Source organism: Stegodyphus dumicola, chromosome 10 (assembly GCF_044657685.1).
Source record: "Stegodyphus dumicola isolate Sdum_Otavi_A_Nest chromosome 10, ASM4465768v1".
NCBI lineage: Eukaryota > Metazoa > Arthropoda > Arachnida > Araneae > Eresidae > Stegodyphus > Stegodyphus dumicola.
In genome coordinates this window covers 168,473,004-168,487,823 of record NC_140777.1, presented here as the reverse complement: position 1 = coordinate 168,487,823, position 14,820 = coordinate 168,473,004, and the positions used below count along the sequence as shown (strand labels likewise).

Sequence of the window (14,820 nt, the reverse complement as noted above, 5' to 3'; positions counted from 1 at the left end):
GACTAAAAAACACAGTATTTCCTGCAATATTTAAATAAAATCTTTAATCACATATATAAAAGTAACAGAATTTCTTGGAAAAAAAAAAAAAAAAAAACTACATTAACTTTGGCTTTTTTTTTTTTTTTTATGGCCATCCTACAGTAACAATTATTCTTTTTGATAACTTTTGATAATTTGAATATTACAATATTTCCTGGCAAAATATTTTGTGCATTGAAACCATTAATTATTATTAAATCAGATTTTTAATTAATTAGAATTAATGAAAAATTTATTTTTTAAAACTTTCTTAAAATTTATACAGAGTTCTGAAGAACAGATATTTTATTCTACTAAATTTAAACTACACTAACCTTTAGCCCAGGGAGGCAGTTCCACATCACCAACTTTGGATCCATCCATTCTAGTTCCAAAATCCAAATTCTAAAAAAGTCAAATGGCAATAAACTGGACAAAAAGAAGTTAAAATGACATAATTATATTACACTTAATACATATTACACTTAATTAAGAATATGGATTTAAATTTAACTTTTGACATACTGACCATTTTACCAATTGACATGAAAATATGCGTAATAAAATTTAAATGAACATTTGAAAGTTTCTCATTTTACTTTTAAAATTATATGCAAGTTTTAAAATGTAGTAGCATCTCACTTTTAAATTGACAAGAAAAGATCCATTTCTCTCCAAATCATAAAATTGAGGAACAAGTTCTTTAAAATCTGAGGTGTTGGTGGTAATATTTCTCCAAGTATCAGGAACACTGCATTAAAAATAAATAATAACTAAAATGAAGCTGTTTTAGGCAGATTAGAAAAAGCACAGAACCAAAAATGTAACTAATGAATTAAAAATACAGAGCAAAAATATAACTAACCTGTTGAACATGCGATCTGGATGATCGAAACGACCATTTTGTAAACACAACATATATTGGGGCACTATACAAAATAAACTCGAGTAAATTTCTATGGAATTTTGATATTCACTGTAGAATATTTCACATTATATTACAAACAGATCAATATTACAAACAGATCTCTGAGCATTTTGAAAATATGCAGAAATATGGAAGTAACAGAAGATAATATTAACATAAAAATTACACACAGGACATTTACAGAACCCTAAAACAACAAACACCTAATCAGATAGTAATTAATATGCACTTTTAAAATTATTGCATCACTTAATTTTGTGTGTGGCATTTACTTAGCATTTACTTGAGAAATATCCTGTGCATATGAAAGTTTTAATGCAAATTAATACATTTTATGAGATAACATCAGAACATTTTAAAAATTTATCACGCAAATACACATACTTAAGACCATTTATGCATCTTTCACACATATATATTGTTTCAATTTGGTCCCAATGCATGCCTAGTCATATTACTAGTAAAATATTTTAATGAAATGCTGCATTATGTAGGTCATATATTATTTTTACAGTGAACTACTCCTCCACATTTATTTCACACCACAGGCCATTTTTTCAAAAGGAATTTCTCTCTTTCAGTACCATTTAAAATTTGTATATGCATACCCTCTGTGGATAAGGGGAGTTGTTAGACATCTCAGAATAGAGACGGAAATCCAGTTGGTGGAGTAGCTGAGGGTTGCTTGGGGGGAGGGGACAGAATAGAAAATAGGAGTGTTGACCAAACAAATTTGCTGATGGGAGATATTTCTTTCCTGCATTATTTAACACATTTGAAGTTGACTGATATTTATCCACCAACTCTTATTTAAAACTAATCTGCTAAAATATCTAGAGAATGAAAAGCACTTTTCAAAGATACTGAAATCTAAAAGAATTAAACATTAAAGGTTTAAATGACAGACCAAAATAGAATTGATGGAAAAAACTTGGTATTCCTGTGCCAATAATGGAAATCATTGTTTTTAACAGAGAAAAAGTAAGAGACTGCAGAAAATCCACTTTAGTGAAGTTATATGTCAGGTGATACATTTTCAGAGGTTAAGGATACACACTTATTTTTTAATTAGGGGAATACATACTTTAAACTATTCCATGAAATTTTATTCATGTCATAAGCAGAGAACCTGAGGTGTAGCTAGAGGGGATATTTGTTCCTGGACGCAGCATCCACGAGAGGGGAAACTGATGTTACAAAATTTTAGAATTAAAAATTTTCCATTCTTAGCAAACAGGATGGGTGCAAAATCTTCATCTGTGTCTGAGCGCTGAAAACCTATCTATGACTCTACAGAGAACCTAAGAATATCTCAACAGAATCCGTCGAACATGGTTTAAAAAATTATGCAATAAAACAGACTGATATAAAAATGGTCTCCTTTTCCAATCTAATACCTACAAGAGCCTTAGCCTTTAAATGCAGTCACTCTAATGGAATCAAGATAAAGGTTAGGTTAGGTTATTCAATTACGGCAAAGCCTCGAAGGCTATCTGCCTAAGGGGAGGGATGCCTTCGTAGAGGACTTTCTAAGAGAAACTGGTTCGTATACACGTTACACATGGGGTAAACCACGAAAACACCCATGCAGCCAGCCCGTTTGCAGGATTCGAACCTCGGACCGAACTACCGGTGTTCAGCGACTTTACCGCTCGGCCGCTAGTGGGCCGAAATCAAGATAAAGATCCCTTCACTATTTTGTTTTGTGCATTAATAAAAAGAAACTATGATATTTCTAATTATGATGCTTAGAAAGGTTAAAATGTTACCAACATGGCATGAAATGCATACAAAAAATACAGATATTCTAACAAAATGGCTCAGAAAAACAGACAAAATGACAAAAAGATAACATACAAAATTTCTCTTGGTATGCATATGCAATGTAAATTTTAGACCTGAGCTTAATAAAAAAACTTTGAAAAATGTTCAACATGCAAAGATTAATTCAATTTACCCTTTAAAACAATTATAGAAAATGCTCTGAGAAAAATGAATGCACTTATGAATTTGGCTTGTATTCAAATAAAATTAGAAGCAAAAATTATTTCATTAAAGGATGCTTTTAAATTCCAGAATCAGAAGATATCATTCAAAATGAAAGTAATGTGATTTTAGGTGATGAGGACTAGATTCTCCTGGAAGCAAACATTACACCTGAGGAATATGTAAACTGTTATCAGAGCCAGTGTCAGTACTAGGCAGAACATAACATATTTTAGAATTTACAAAAGCACTCAGCCATAAAATTACAAATGGCAAAATTTATAGAATTTAGGGGAGGCACCAGGCAACAAAATTTAAGTCACACATAAGGCTGGCCCTTACTGTTATGCCAAGTTAATGATGTCAAAATTAAGTGCATTTTAACTGATTGCAACCAGATTTCCAAACAAACATTTAAATAGTGAGTATGAAGAAGAAAGTGAAGAAAGAATGCTACCTTTTCAGGATACAATGCATTGTATTGAAACAATCAGAAAATTCTTTATTTTTCAAGATAGTAATGAGAAAACTTTTGAAGAAATTAATTCAGTTCATAGGAGTTTGTTTTACTCAAAACAAAAGGTATGCAAAAAGACAAGAGAAGGCATTTTTTCCAAAAAAAATTAAAACTGAAATAAATTTTTTCTTTTAAAAAATGTGATCTTCATCCATGCTAAAAATCTTTTCCAAAATTTTTTTAAGATGATAAATAATTGACACGAAGGTATGGTTGCTTTCATTTTTATGTTAAATTTTATCTGTTTTATAAGATATGAATTTACAATATTTTATTTTTTTAAATACAGGTTAAACAAAAAATAATAAAATTAAATTTGTTTAACAGCAGTTGTATGGTAATAAAATTTAAACTTAATAGTTAAGGTATATATATATATATTACATCTTATATTACAATTTTGATTATACATCTTTCGCATTTATACATTATGCTTGCTTGGAAACACATTTCATAATAACTTGAAAAATGTATAAAAGTGATTTACTATATTTATTTTGTATACTTCCAAGCTATGTACTTTGCTGTGTAAATATTGTTAGCTTTGGAAACTGTTTTCGAATTTTAGAACACTGAAATAATAATGTAAAATACTATTTGATACTTTGCATTTACTTTTTTTCACATCAGCTAAAAGAGGGGGAAAGGGTGGGTGAGAAAAAGTTCATATTCAATACTTTCATTTTTACTTACAAAAATATGTTAAAAAATTTTTTTCATTGATAATGAAATAATTGATAATTTGAGTGAAATTCAAACGTACTTTCTCGAACAAGGTAATATAATACAAAGCCAGGCGTGGAGTAATGAGATCCATATAAAAACTTTGGTTCAGCCATTTCATTATACCTATCCTAGTAAAACAAAATTACTGTGCATAGTTTAAAACTCCTGTAATACTTTCAATAATAAGAGAAAAAACATAAATGCATTTAAAAATAATGACAGCATAGTTAATTATATATGAATTTTAGAGCAAATCTAACCTTCAGTCGTTCTAGTCTTTCTTCATTCAGTGCTCCTACTGGCTTCTTTAGGTCCCTATAGATTGCAGGATCATTCAGATCTATAGGAGAAAAAATATTGTTTCAAAATCTGAAATATAAGAATGATGCAGCTTATGAGAAAAACTGGAATAAAGTGCTGTTCTATAAGACATTAATAACAGTAATGTAGTTGTAAAGTTTATACTGTTTTTAATATGAACAAAATTTTTTTAACATGGAAATTAAATAATTTTCACTCAATAAGTATTCACAGAAACAGAATTTAGTTTACACACATTAAATGCTAAGTTTTAAAAACACAGCAAATTAAGTCAATTATCTGAACTACAATATATTTAATAAACTTAAAGAAGAAGAAAAGCTCTCAGATGTGGCCACATAATTTTATTCCTTGATAATTAATTCATAGTACACAGACTTGTTTACACATTATGGGTGCAATATGCACCCTACAATTTTGTATTCTTTAGCACATGTTTAAACAATGATCGAAACGAACAAACGATGCAAGCAGCAACCAAAGTAGGAAAAATAGCCGTGAATTAGTTGCAGTGATATTTATAGACAGAAGTTTTTTTAATCTGATTGGATCACAGCTATCTGCATTGCAGAATTACTTAAGCAAATATGAAATGGATTAATTCAGAATGACACAATAGAAAAAAATTTATTATAAACAATTTAGAACAGAAAGGTGAGATAGCTAAATTAAAATGGGAATAAAAAAAAAGACTATTGCCAAATTAAAGTTAATAATTTTCATTTATATTTCATACCTTACATGCATATATGATTAAACATTTAGCAAAAATGCAAAATTTAATGCTTTTTAAAATAACTTAATAGTTATTACATATAAAGTGAATGCTTATACTATGTAAAATAAACACACATTACAAGCATTTAGTTAAATAAATACAAAATGTAAATAAATAGTTACACTTTACCTATTGATTCTGATACATAGTCAGATAAAACCCAAGGAAATACTGGATACTGAGTGAGATCATTAAAACTACGGTCTGCTAAGCTAAAAGAATCAAAAAGTTAAATTTCAAACAAAATGTGTCAGATTAACTAAGAAAACAATTTTATTTGAAAAACCAAACAAAGAACACCAATTTTAGACACATTAAGAACATTTTGATATATATTATCTTAGCAAAAAGCTACATTATGTACTTAAAAATAAAAATAACATATATATATATATATATATATATATATGAAAATATGGTTAGAGGGTATGACCTGTTAAGATATAGAAGATAATCATAATTAGATATCACACCATTTTGCCATAATAGAGTCATATTTTCTTGTCCAGTGTCATCCAGTTTTACAGCTAATCATGAAACGAAAAATTTTGAATTAATATTAAAGAAAAAATATTAAGAAATGGCAAGAAAGATATAACCATTAAAAATACTTTACCAGGCTCATGCACCAACTTTGTACATAATGCATCACATTCACTTCGAGTTTTAAAAGACAAAAACAAGTGCTGTACAGGAGAGGTTTTAGAACAATATAATTCTAATCCCTAAAATTAAAATATATATATATTTAATGTTCACTGGAAATTCTGTCATTTAAAAAATTTAGCAACAAATTTTATAAAATCTTTCTAATCTGTCTCAAGTCATATTAACAAATAAGTACAAAAATTTAAATTCATGTTGTTTTGATAATTTCTGTATTTCTTTAACTGAGGTTTATCTTTTCCTCACACAAACCTCTTTCACAGTTCTGATTCATTCTTTTTATGATTTCTTGCAGCATGACTAGTTACTACATGATGTTCCAATCAATGAATCACTGAATATTACATTAGAAGTGAGTCAGTTAAAATTTCACTTTATGTTAAATTTAAAAGAAGTAATCCTGTGGTCATTCCATATGAGCTTATTTAAATTTTTAAATACTTTACTTTTACTTTTTATCTTTCTGCCTGTTGACTGGGGGGGGCGGAATCTACATCAAAATAGTAATGGTATGCAAATGGGTATCAAAAACTTGAAGTAATGTTAATACATAAAGAACAGTGCAATATTCTTTTTAACATGTCACATCACCAAAGATTTTGATGGCTCAGAAAGACATTGCATTACAGAATAATAATGATATTGACAATTTCAGAAGAGACAATATTAAAATGTAAAGCAGACTCTGGTATTATGATGGAAATATCAACAACTCAAATTCTAATATTGATTTTGATAACTCACGTACTTTTTTTTTTTTTTTTTTAATTCTAAAATGCACCTTTTCTCCTCTCCCCTCTGCCATATAAATTTTTATAACAACATTGCATCTTAGAAGCATTTTACACACTTGTTTAGAAGTGATTTCCAGTAGCATACTCAGCCAACTTCAGCTACATATATATCATTTTATTACCCTGCAAAGTGATAGTGATGCATATAGTAAGAATCACTTAAAACTGCACTTAATGTTAAACTCACAACGAAAAGTTTTGTGCTTTGTTTCATGTTAACCCCTTAATGATTGCATACTTTTCAATAAAACAGTAAAAAAAAAAAAAAAAAAAAAAAAAAAAAAAAAAAAAAATGCTTATTTTTTTTTATTTAATGAAATTGTTTAAAATTAAATATATAAGCAATATACGTCTTCATTTTTAATTTTCGAAAATTTTTTAGACTTGAAATCAAGGGTATTGCCATCTGATATGTAAAATAAGAAATGAAATTTTTTTGAACATAAAAAATTGATTGATTCTAATCTTTCTGAAGAACTTCTTTTTGAACACTCCAGCCCAGAAATATCATGGGCATGAAAAATAGAAGGCAAAGCCTCCTCACCCTATGATTTTGGCAGGAGCAAAAAGGAAGAGATTAATCCATTTTATCATTATTTCAGTTTTTTAACATTTTTTAAAAACTTTTTCTAGTTCTAAATACTTGTTAAAAATGGGCAAGAAACAAATCATGACTTTGGATTAAGAATTACTTTGCTAAAGGAAATTAAATCCTGACTTCTGGGTGCCAGTCTCTCAGAAAAAAGGGGAAAGTGATGGCTTTTTTGTAGAACAATGAAGAACAATTTACACAGCAAATAGCTGGCTCAAAAAAAAAATCATGCATTCTTTCTTCTGTCAGCTATTCTGTTTACTAACGTATGGTGTTAAGAACTGAAATTGCTAGAGTTCTCTCAACAAGGATGAGTGAATCAGTACATAACTGTCAATTGAAACAGTTACATGCATTCTTATTTGTGAATTTCTGTATTCTTTTCTCCTCATTGTATTATTTTGGTTTTAATAAAATAGCCATTCTTTTCATGAAGCTGTAGGGTTGCTGTTTCTATCTCCAGTTAGATGTTGCACTAGTATTTATGTTTAGTGCCATCTGTTGTCCTGTTAAACATAAGTACTGTATTTTCTTTACTTATAAAGTGAGAAATTCACTTCGAGAGCAAAGTGCTTAATCACTTCACAAGCTTAGTGATTTAGCTATGATTAATACAGTTACCTATAATATATAATTTTTTATCAATTTTTAATGTAAGAATTGAAAATCAAACACAGGCAAGCTTTATTAAAATTTATACCAAAATAATTTTCTGAAAAGAAACTTTAGCAAGAAATCTCCCAAATATATTGCACAATAACACAAAAAACTAGATTTCACAAAGCAATAACATTAGATTTGTTATTTGGATATGCAGAAATTCTTCATATTCTCTGTAATTTGCTTGAACACATATAAGTCTTTCCTGCATTTTTCTGTTACCTCATAAATTCACATTATGAGGAGCCAATCAGGTTTCTATTAGTAGTACATTTTTCCTTATTTCTACTCTTGCACAACTTGTGGAAGAAGGATGATACTTTGTTTTATTGAGAGAAAACGGAAAAAGAGTACAAATATATTTAAATCAGAAAAATGTTATCATAGTTATTAAGTTTCTTCAAATTTTATGCATATTAAGCACTCATAAAACTGCAAACTGCTGAAAATATTTTGTTAAAACTTATAACATAAAAAACACAAAAAATTCTATATTTTAAAAATGATTGGAAATTAGCTAGTATTTACCACATGTTTTAATAAAAACCTTCTTTTAATTATCCTCTTAACATCAGAAAGTTTGATTTTCAGAACTAGCCACTGAAATTAAAATGAACAGTTTATCAGCATTAGAGCAGTCTATATATATAAAACTACTAGTAATTCATCCCCTTCATTCTAAGGGGAGGGTACAATACTCCATTTTTCAATCTTATTATGAATTTCACTAATGATTTAAAATTTCAAAACTGATTGCTTTATTTACTTTGTTTATTGAGAATATTAAAACTATAGATTTCAATTTTAGCTGAAAAAAATTGAAGAATTCTAATACCATACACACGACTCATACTTTTTTAAAAAATAAGATTTAAATAACTTTGAAAAATAATTAAAATTTTAAACAATATACAAAAAATCAAATAATGTTATATTATGAAATAAGTTATATTATGAAAAGTATTCAAAATAATGATCAAAATTTAGACAACCATTTTAAGTAAACCTGAAAAAACTTTGTTATTATCTAAAAAGTATATATTTTAATTTATAATTACACTGTACATGTATTTTATAAGATACCTAATTTACAAAAAAAGGTAATAATTCTAATACAGCTAAGAAACTGACATTTTTAATCCAGACTAAAATAATTTTTCAAAATCAGTAATAGCATTATTTATGAAGAAAACATGTAAATTATAATTGTTAAGATTCAGCTTTGTTTACCACATATATTTTGAATGAAGAGAGTCAATGAAAGAAGCAAATCTGATTCTTCCTTTTTAAGAAACAAATTATGTTATTAGTTTTTTTTTTTTTTTTTTTTTTTCTGAAGAAGAAAATGATTATGTCATTTTAATTCAGTACACAAAGGATTTTTATCTAAAATTTATGAATACCAAAAATTTAAGTTTAATAACTGTTAAAATTACATTTTCACTGAAAAGAGTTTATAGATTTTTATTAATATTAATACTTAAAGTCATAAAATATGGAAAACTAAATAGAAAATTAACGGATTATGATTAAGATAAAATAAATACGTAAGATAATTGTTCTGTTAATAATTTTTTTAACTAATGAGTAATAATGGAAGAACTGCAAAAGTCGAGACATTCTAAGGGGAGGGTACAATACTCCATTTTTCAATCTTATTAAAATAAACAGTTCATAGAGTGATATAGTATATCATTTTCTTACGGAATTAATTGAATATCAGTACAAGGAATAAAGTAACACTTGAAAACATTATTAAATTGTCAACCAATAAACACAGATAGGAAACTGGTATAAATATTGAAATTCTGATTAAAATGTAAAATTTTTTAATCCTAAAACTAACAATGATTTAAAAAATATTACATATATTTTTAAAATATTCATAATTACATTGGAATTTTCATGCACATTTCATGATATAATGCATAATTATTGTATTGTTGCTACTGCTACACATAATTCTTTCAAGACTGTAAGCAATTAAAAACATTTAGTTAACTCACCGGTTCAGCATTATTGTAAGGTTGAAAATACAAGCGACTTGTGGTTAAAAGAATTCTTCCAGGATTAACAACCAAAGGAGTAATTTTATTTCCCATTGTTTCAAGAAGTATGGTTTCATGCAAATCTTCTAACCTACAAATACAATATCATAGTGCTAAATCCTATTTAGTAAAATTCTATTTTTTTTTTTTTAAGAAAGATGAGCATTAAATAAGTCCTCAAATTAAATTAAATTAACCTCAGATGTCAGTAATTAAATATATTATATAAGGACTTTTCCTACAAGGTTTTTTCTTCTTGTCCAGGAAACTGGTTTTAAATTTTCCTTTTAAAAACTGGCTGTATTGCAGGTTAGCTTCCTACTAAAACTGAAATAATAGAATGTAAAAATTCTAAATGAAAAACTTGTAGTTTTAATGTCCTGTCTAATAATAAATAAATTAACAAACAGCAATTTCTTTAAAAAAAATTATAACTGTAATCCAAGCAAAAAATAGCTGGTATTGCTATTTGCTTCAAATGTTGATTTTCTTTCCAAACAAAGTTCATGAATTAATTTTACTAAAACATCAAATCAAAATCAAGAATCTGCTTTTTTTTTTAACAGTAAAAATATTACTTTAAAAAAAAAGAAAAAATTATTTTCACTTATTTAAGACTAGTCACAATAGTCAATTCAATGGTGTAAGCTTTGCATAAGTAATAAAAGATTAATCTTTTGAGAAAATGCTCTTATGAATTCCAAGAAAGAAAAAATGTAGTGAAATATCCTTAAAACAACAGTTAACAGTCTAGACAGTTTTGTCTCCTGTTGAAGTTCTGTTCTGTTTTTTAATTACGTTCTCCATGAAAGGAATTTACTTTTAATGAAACTAAATAGCACACATAATTCATAACATGGACTATAATTTAATGAATAGTATTTGTTATTATTATCCACTCTTTATTACTATCAGTTGAATGGAATTTTGATCATTAAATTCATGCTATTTCTCAGGTAGAAATTCCTGGATAAGGTATGAATGTTTATAATTTTGATGTATTTGCAGACTTGGGTACCTAAAATTTGTCAATGCGAAATTACTTTTGAGATTTGGTCGTAAATAGAAATCCCAGCATATGTTGAAATTAAATTCAGGGGTGCGGTTTATACATGCAAATCATTAAAAATAGATGTATACAAACAACTGGCAACACAGCAAAATGTATTTAATGATTGAGCATAAAATACATTGTTGGGTGAACGTTTCCTAGTATTGTACTACTTGTGGTTGCTGGTCATTGCGACCAGTTGTGGGATACTAGTACTAGTGATAATTGATACTGGTAGTGCAGCAAACTACTATAGTGATCGACACGGGCAGTGAATAAGGAGTGCTAAGCACATGTTTCACTGTCACAGAAACATGTTCCTTTTGATTGAAAATTAAAAATAATAATAATAATAATAATAATAATAATAATAATGTATGGTAAGTACTGTTTTTAGCTTAACTGCTTTCACACCTACAAAATGGAAAAATATTATATACAAGCTATCTCTTAGTTATCCTCAAGATTTTTTTTAATTAGACATATTTAGAATATTGTATTTCTCCTAAGAGAAATTATATATAAAAATTGAAGAAGGTTTTATATATATAAATATGCACGTGCATGTTTATAGTATAGAGAGTACTACAGTACAATGCAGAAATATTCCATACTGCTTTGCACAGAAAGATATGTGCCAACCAAGTATTGGTCTTTCAAAAAAATATCTCTAGACCATTTTGTTATTTTTCTTTTTTTACCTTCTTCCGTTGCCTCTTGGCTTATAAGAAGGGCAGACAAAAGAGCATTCTGTTGAACCAGTAAAACTTTGTGTTGAGCTGAAAAAGCCATGACACAAATTAACGAAAACAAGCAGAGCGAGTGCGAGAAATCAATTGAGCTAGAAAACAGCACGCGAAAGGTGTAGACACATCCACGCATGCGCCAATTTAGCTTCTCTCATTGGCCACAGCTTAGACCCCCATCTCGCGGGTGTCAACGGATGTCCTGTATTTTATGCCCTTATGACTATGCGCTTTACGCCCACATCTACACGCAGCTTTAGGGTATTGCGAGTTAGTGCATCGTCGAGTTTTATCTTAGTGTATTAAACTCTGAGAACGACTGAGCAGAGTTGGGAGCTGTACTCTAGTGCATCATCGAGTGCATCGGGAGTTGTAGCATGGAGTCTCGAGAGTACGTACAGTTCCGAGAATGACCGAACTGAGTCGGGAGCTGTACTCTAGTGTATCATCGAATGCATCACAAGTTGTAGTGCGGAGAGTTTCGAGAGTACGTAAAGTTCCGAGAACGACGGGAGTTGTACTCTGGTGCTTAGCCATAAAGCTGTCTTCACCGTTATAGCCTGAAGGTGTCGCTGGTTGTTTCAGCGTGTTTATAGTAGTTCTTCGATGATTGTAAACATGATTTTGGAGCTGTTCTGAGTAATAATGGCTAATAAATAGCGTTTGGATACTTCATCAAGTGCTGTTGTCATTATTCACTCCAAATCCAAGAACCCTTATAACATGAAGAAAATTTTGTAACAATATATATTCTCTTCACACCCGAAATTAAAATAGTTAATTTAAAAAATATTAGCAAAGTTTATATGGTTTTTTGTCTATAAATGAGGGGGGAAAAGAGTTTTTTTTTTTTTTTTTTTTTTTTTTTTTTGTTGTTGTTTTTGTTTTTTGTGTGTGTACATGTATATTTAGGGACCAAAAAATTTAGTACACATATGTGTGTCTCGGGTTTCAAAAGAGTAAATAATCTCATTTTACCATTTATAAATTTTAATATTTAGAGCAGTCATCAGTTTAAAATATCAAACATGATACACAATATAAATTCACAACATCCCTAATTTATAAAAATTTTTTATTAATTTTATGTAAATTTAACTAATATTTTATCTTTACAGACACATTATTTTGTACGAAACTTTTCAAAACAATTATTTTTTAATACACTTAAATGCATTTTACATTTGGTACAGAATACTCTTGTTCTTAATGTGCACCTGGGCATTCTACGTTTGGATGCATTTTTGCCATCCATGATTCTTGGTAAGTGATTTACACCATCAAGACGCATGTCTTTTACCAGTTGTGAAAATACTTTCCACTGCATTCTGAGGAATTCTTCCTCATCTGAACTTGAAGAGTCTCTTGAAGTCTTGGCTTTCCTCTGTTGTTAAATTTTCTTCATATCTGCACAATGCAGATGCAACTAGCATGCATCTGCATTGTGTAGTTCATGAGGGATTTAGCACCCATAAGATTTTTTTTGCCTGTGATAGCATAAATGCATCACCCAACAATTTGATATCACCAAATCCACAAAATGGGAGACGACTTGAACTGGCCTTTTTTTTTTTTTTTTTTTCCCACAGTACATCAATAGTATATCAATAGTAAATTTCAACTTAGAATCCTAGAGAAATTAACAATGGAAAAGAGGAGATTAAATGTGCATTAGCCACCTCCGTAGGTAGATATGTGAAAAAGTGATTACGAATTTCATCAAAAGAGTGTGGTACTGCAGAGCAAATTGTGGATGACATATGTCAGATATTATTTTTCATTCTTAAATCAGAACATTTACCTGTTGCTAATATGTAAAACTATTTCCCATTTTCTAAAAACAAAGTATTTTATTGGGGGATATTAAATTTGATGCTTTTAAATTAGTGATAAAGGATGATATTAAATCTGATCTCTGTCGCAATGGACACCCTTTATCACCAATTTTCAGAGATGAACGGTTCGTTACTTTTCTGGATCTTTTTATGCCACGCGAGGGGGGAGGGAAGGCATAGAAATAATTTGATAAATACATTTTTGTACATTAACAGCAGTAGTTCTATCCAATCTTGTACAGCATGTCCTAAAATGCATATTTAATGCATCAAGTACAATATTTAAAGGCATAATGTAAAACCAAAAGTGAAACACTAAACAGTTGCAGATGAATGTCAATTATGACAATTATGAAAAAGAGATAATTTTAACTCCTAACACAAAATAGATAAAATACATACCAGCTAGTATCAAACTTGACTTTTGCTTGTCGAAAATTAACAATTGCTCCAATCTATATAAGATTGAAAATGATTTCAGAGTTCATAATAGTCAAGCCAATGGATTATGAAATAGATCTAACTTCTAATACAATCATTAAAAGTATCAGATGCAAATTAAAATCTTTGCAGAATTTTACATCAGATAATAATTTATTCTATGATATATTTTAAATTATTTTTTGGTACTATTTAGTCATTTTAATGAAATTTGTGCAGTTAAGGCTATGCAAATGAAGTAAAAAATGCTTTTTTAAATGGATGTAATTATTTTCAGTAAGCAAAAACTGCAAAATAAAATAAATTCTATACATAATTAAAATACCACTTTCATCATTTTATTAAAACCTACCATGGAAGCTTGATCTGCACTAGGTAGCATTGCTGCTCGTTTTAACTGCAAAGAAAAAAAAAAAAAATTATTATAGTACAAAATCCGAGATCCAAACTTGTCGGGACTTCAGTGATTCCAGATTTGGGATTTTTCCAGATATTAGATCATCAGTAAATCTAGTAAGATGACATATAGATATCATGAAATAAAAAATATGAAAGAGTAGTTTATGAAATAATGAAGCATTTATGAAATTAAGGGAATAAAAATTTTTAAAAAACTTAATATTTATTTGTTTGCTTTATTAAACATTTCTTAATGTTGCTTTATTTTGTGTGCTAGTACTTTCTCCTTAATTCTACAGATAGATATAATT

The 14,820-nt window shown here is 28.5% G+C and overlaps 1 protein-coding gene across 1 annotated transcript in view; it reads right to left on the bottom strand.

The window, feature by feature from the left end:
• LOC118203531 (protein FAN-like) overlaps positions 1-14,820 on the bottom strand; it is a 97,517-nt gene that overhangs the window by 45,329 nt on the left and 37,368 nt on the right. Inside the window, exons 7-18 of the mRNA XM_085825840.1 lie at positions 14,463-14,507; positions 14,072-14,124; positions 9,996-10,128; positions 8,518-8,589; positions 5,894-6,002; positions 5,711-5,804; positions 5,407-5,489; positions 4,439-4,518; positions 4,216-4,306; positions 887-950; positions 664-772; positions 357-426 (exon numbers count right to left, since the gene is read on the bottom strand). Coding sequence (XP_085681966.1) covers positions 357-426; positions 664-772; positions 887-950; positions 4,216-4,306; positions 4,439-4,518; positions 5,407-5,489; positions 5,711-5,804; positions 5,894-6,002; positions 8,518-8,589; positions 9,996-10,128; positions 14,072-14,124; positions 14,463-14,507 — 1,003 coding nt within the window. The remainder of the gene's footprint in view (positions 1-356; positions 427-663; positions 773-886; positions 951-4,215; positions 4,307-4,438; positions 4,519-5,406; positions 5,490-5,710; positions 5,805-5,893; positions 6,003-8,517; positions 8,590-9,995; positions 10,129-14,071; positions 14,125-14,462; positions 14,508-14,820) is intronic.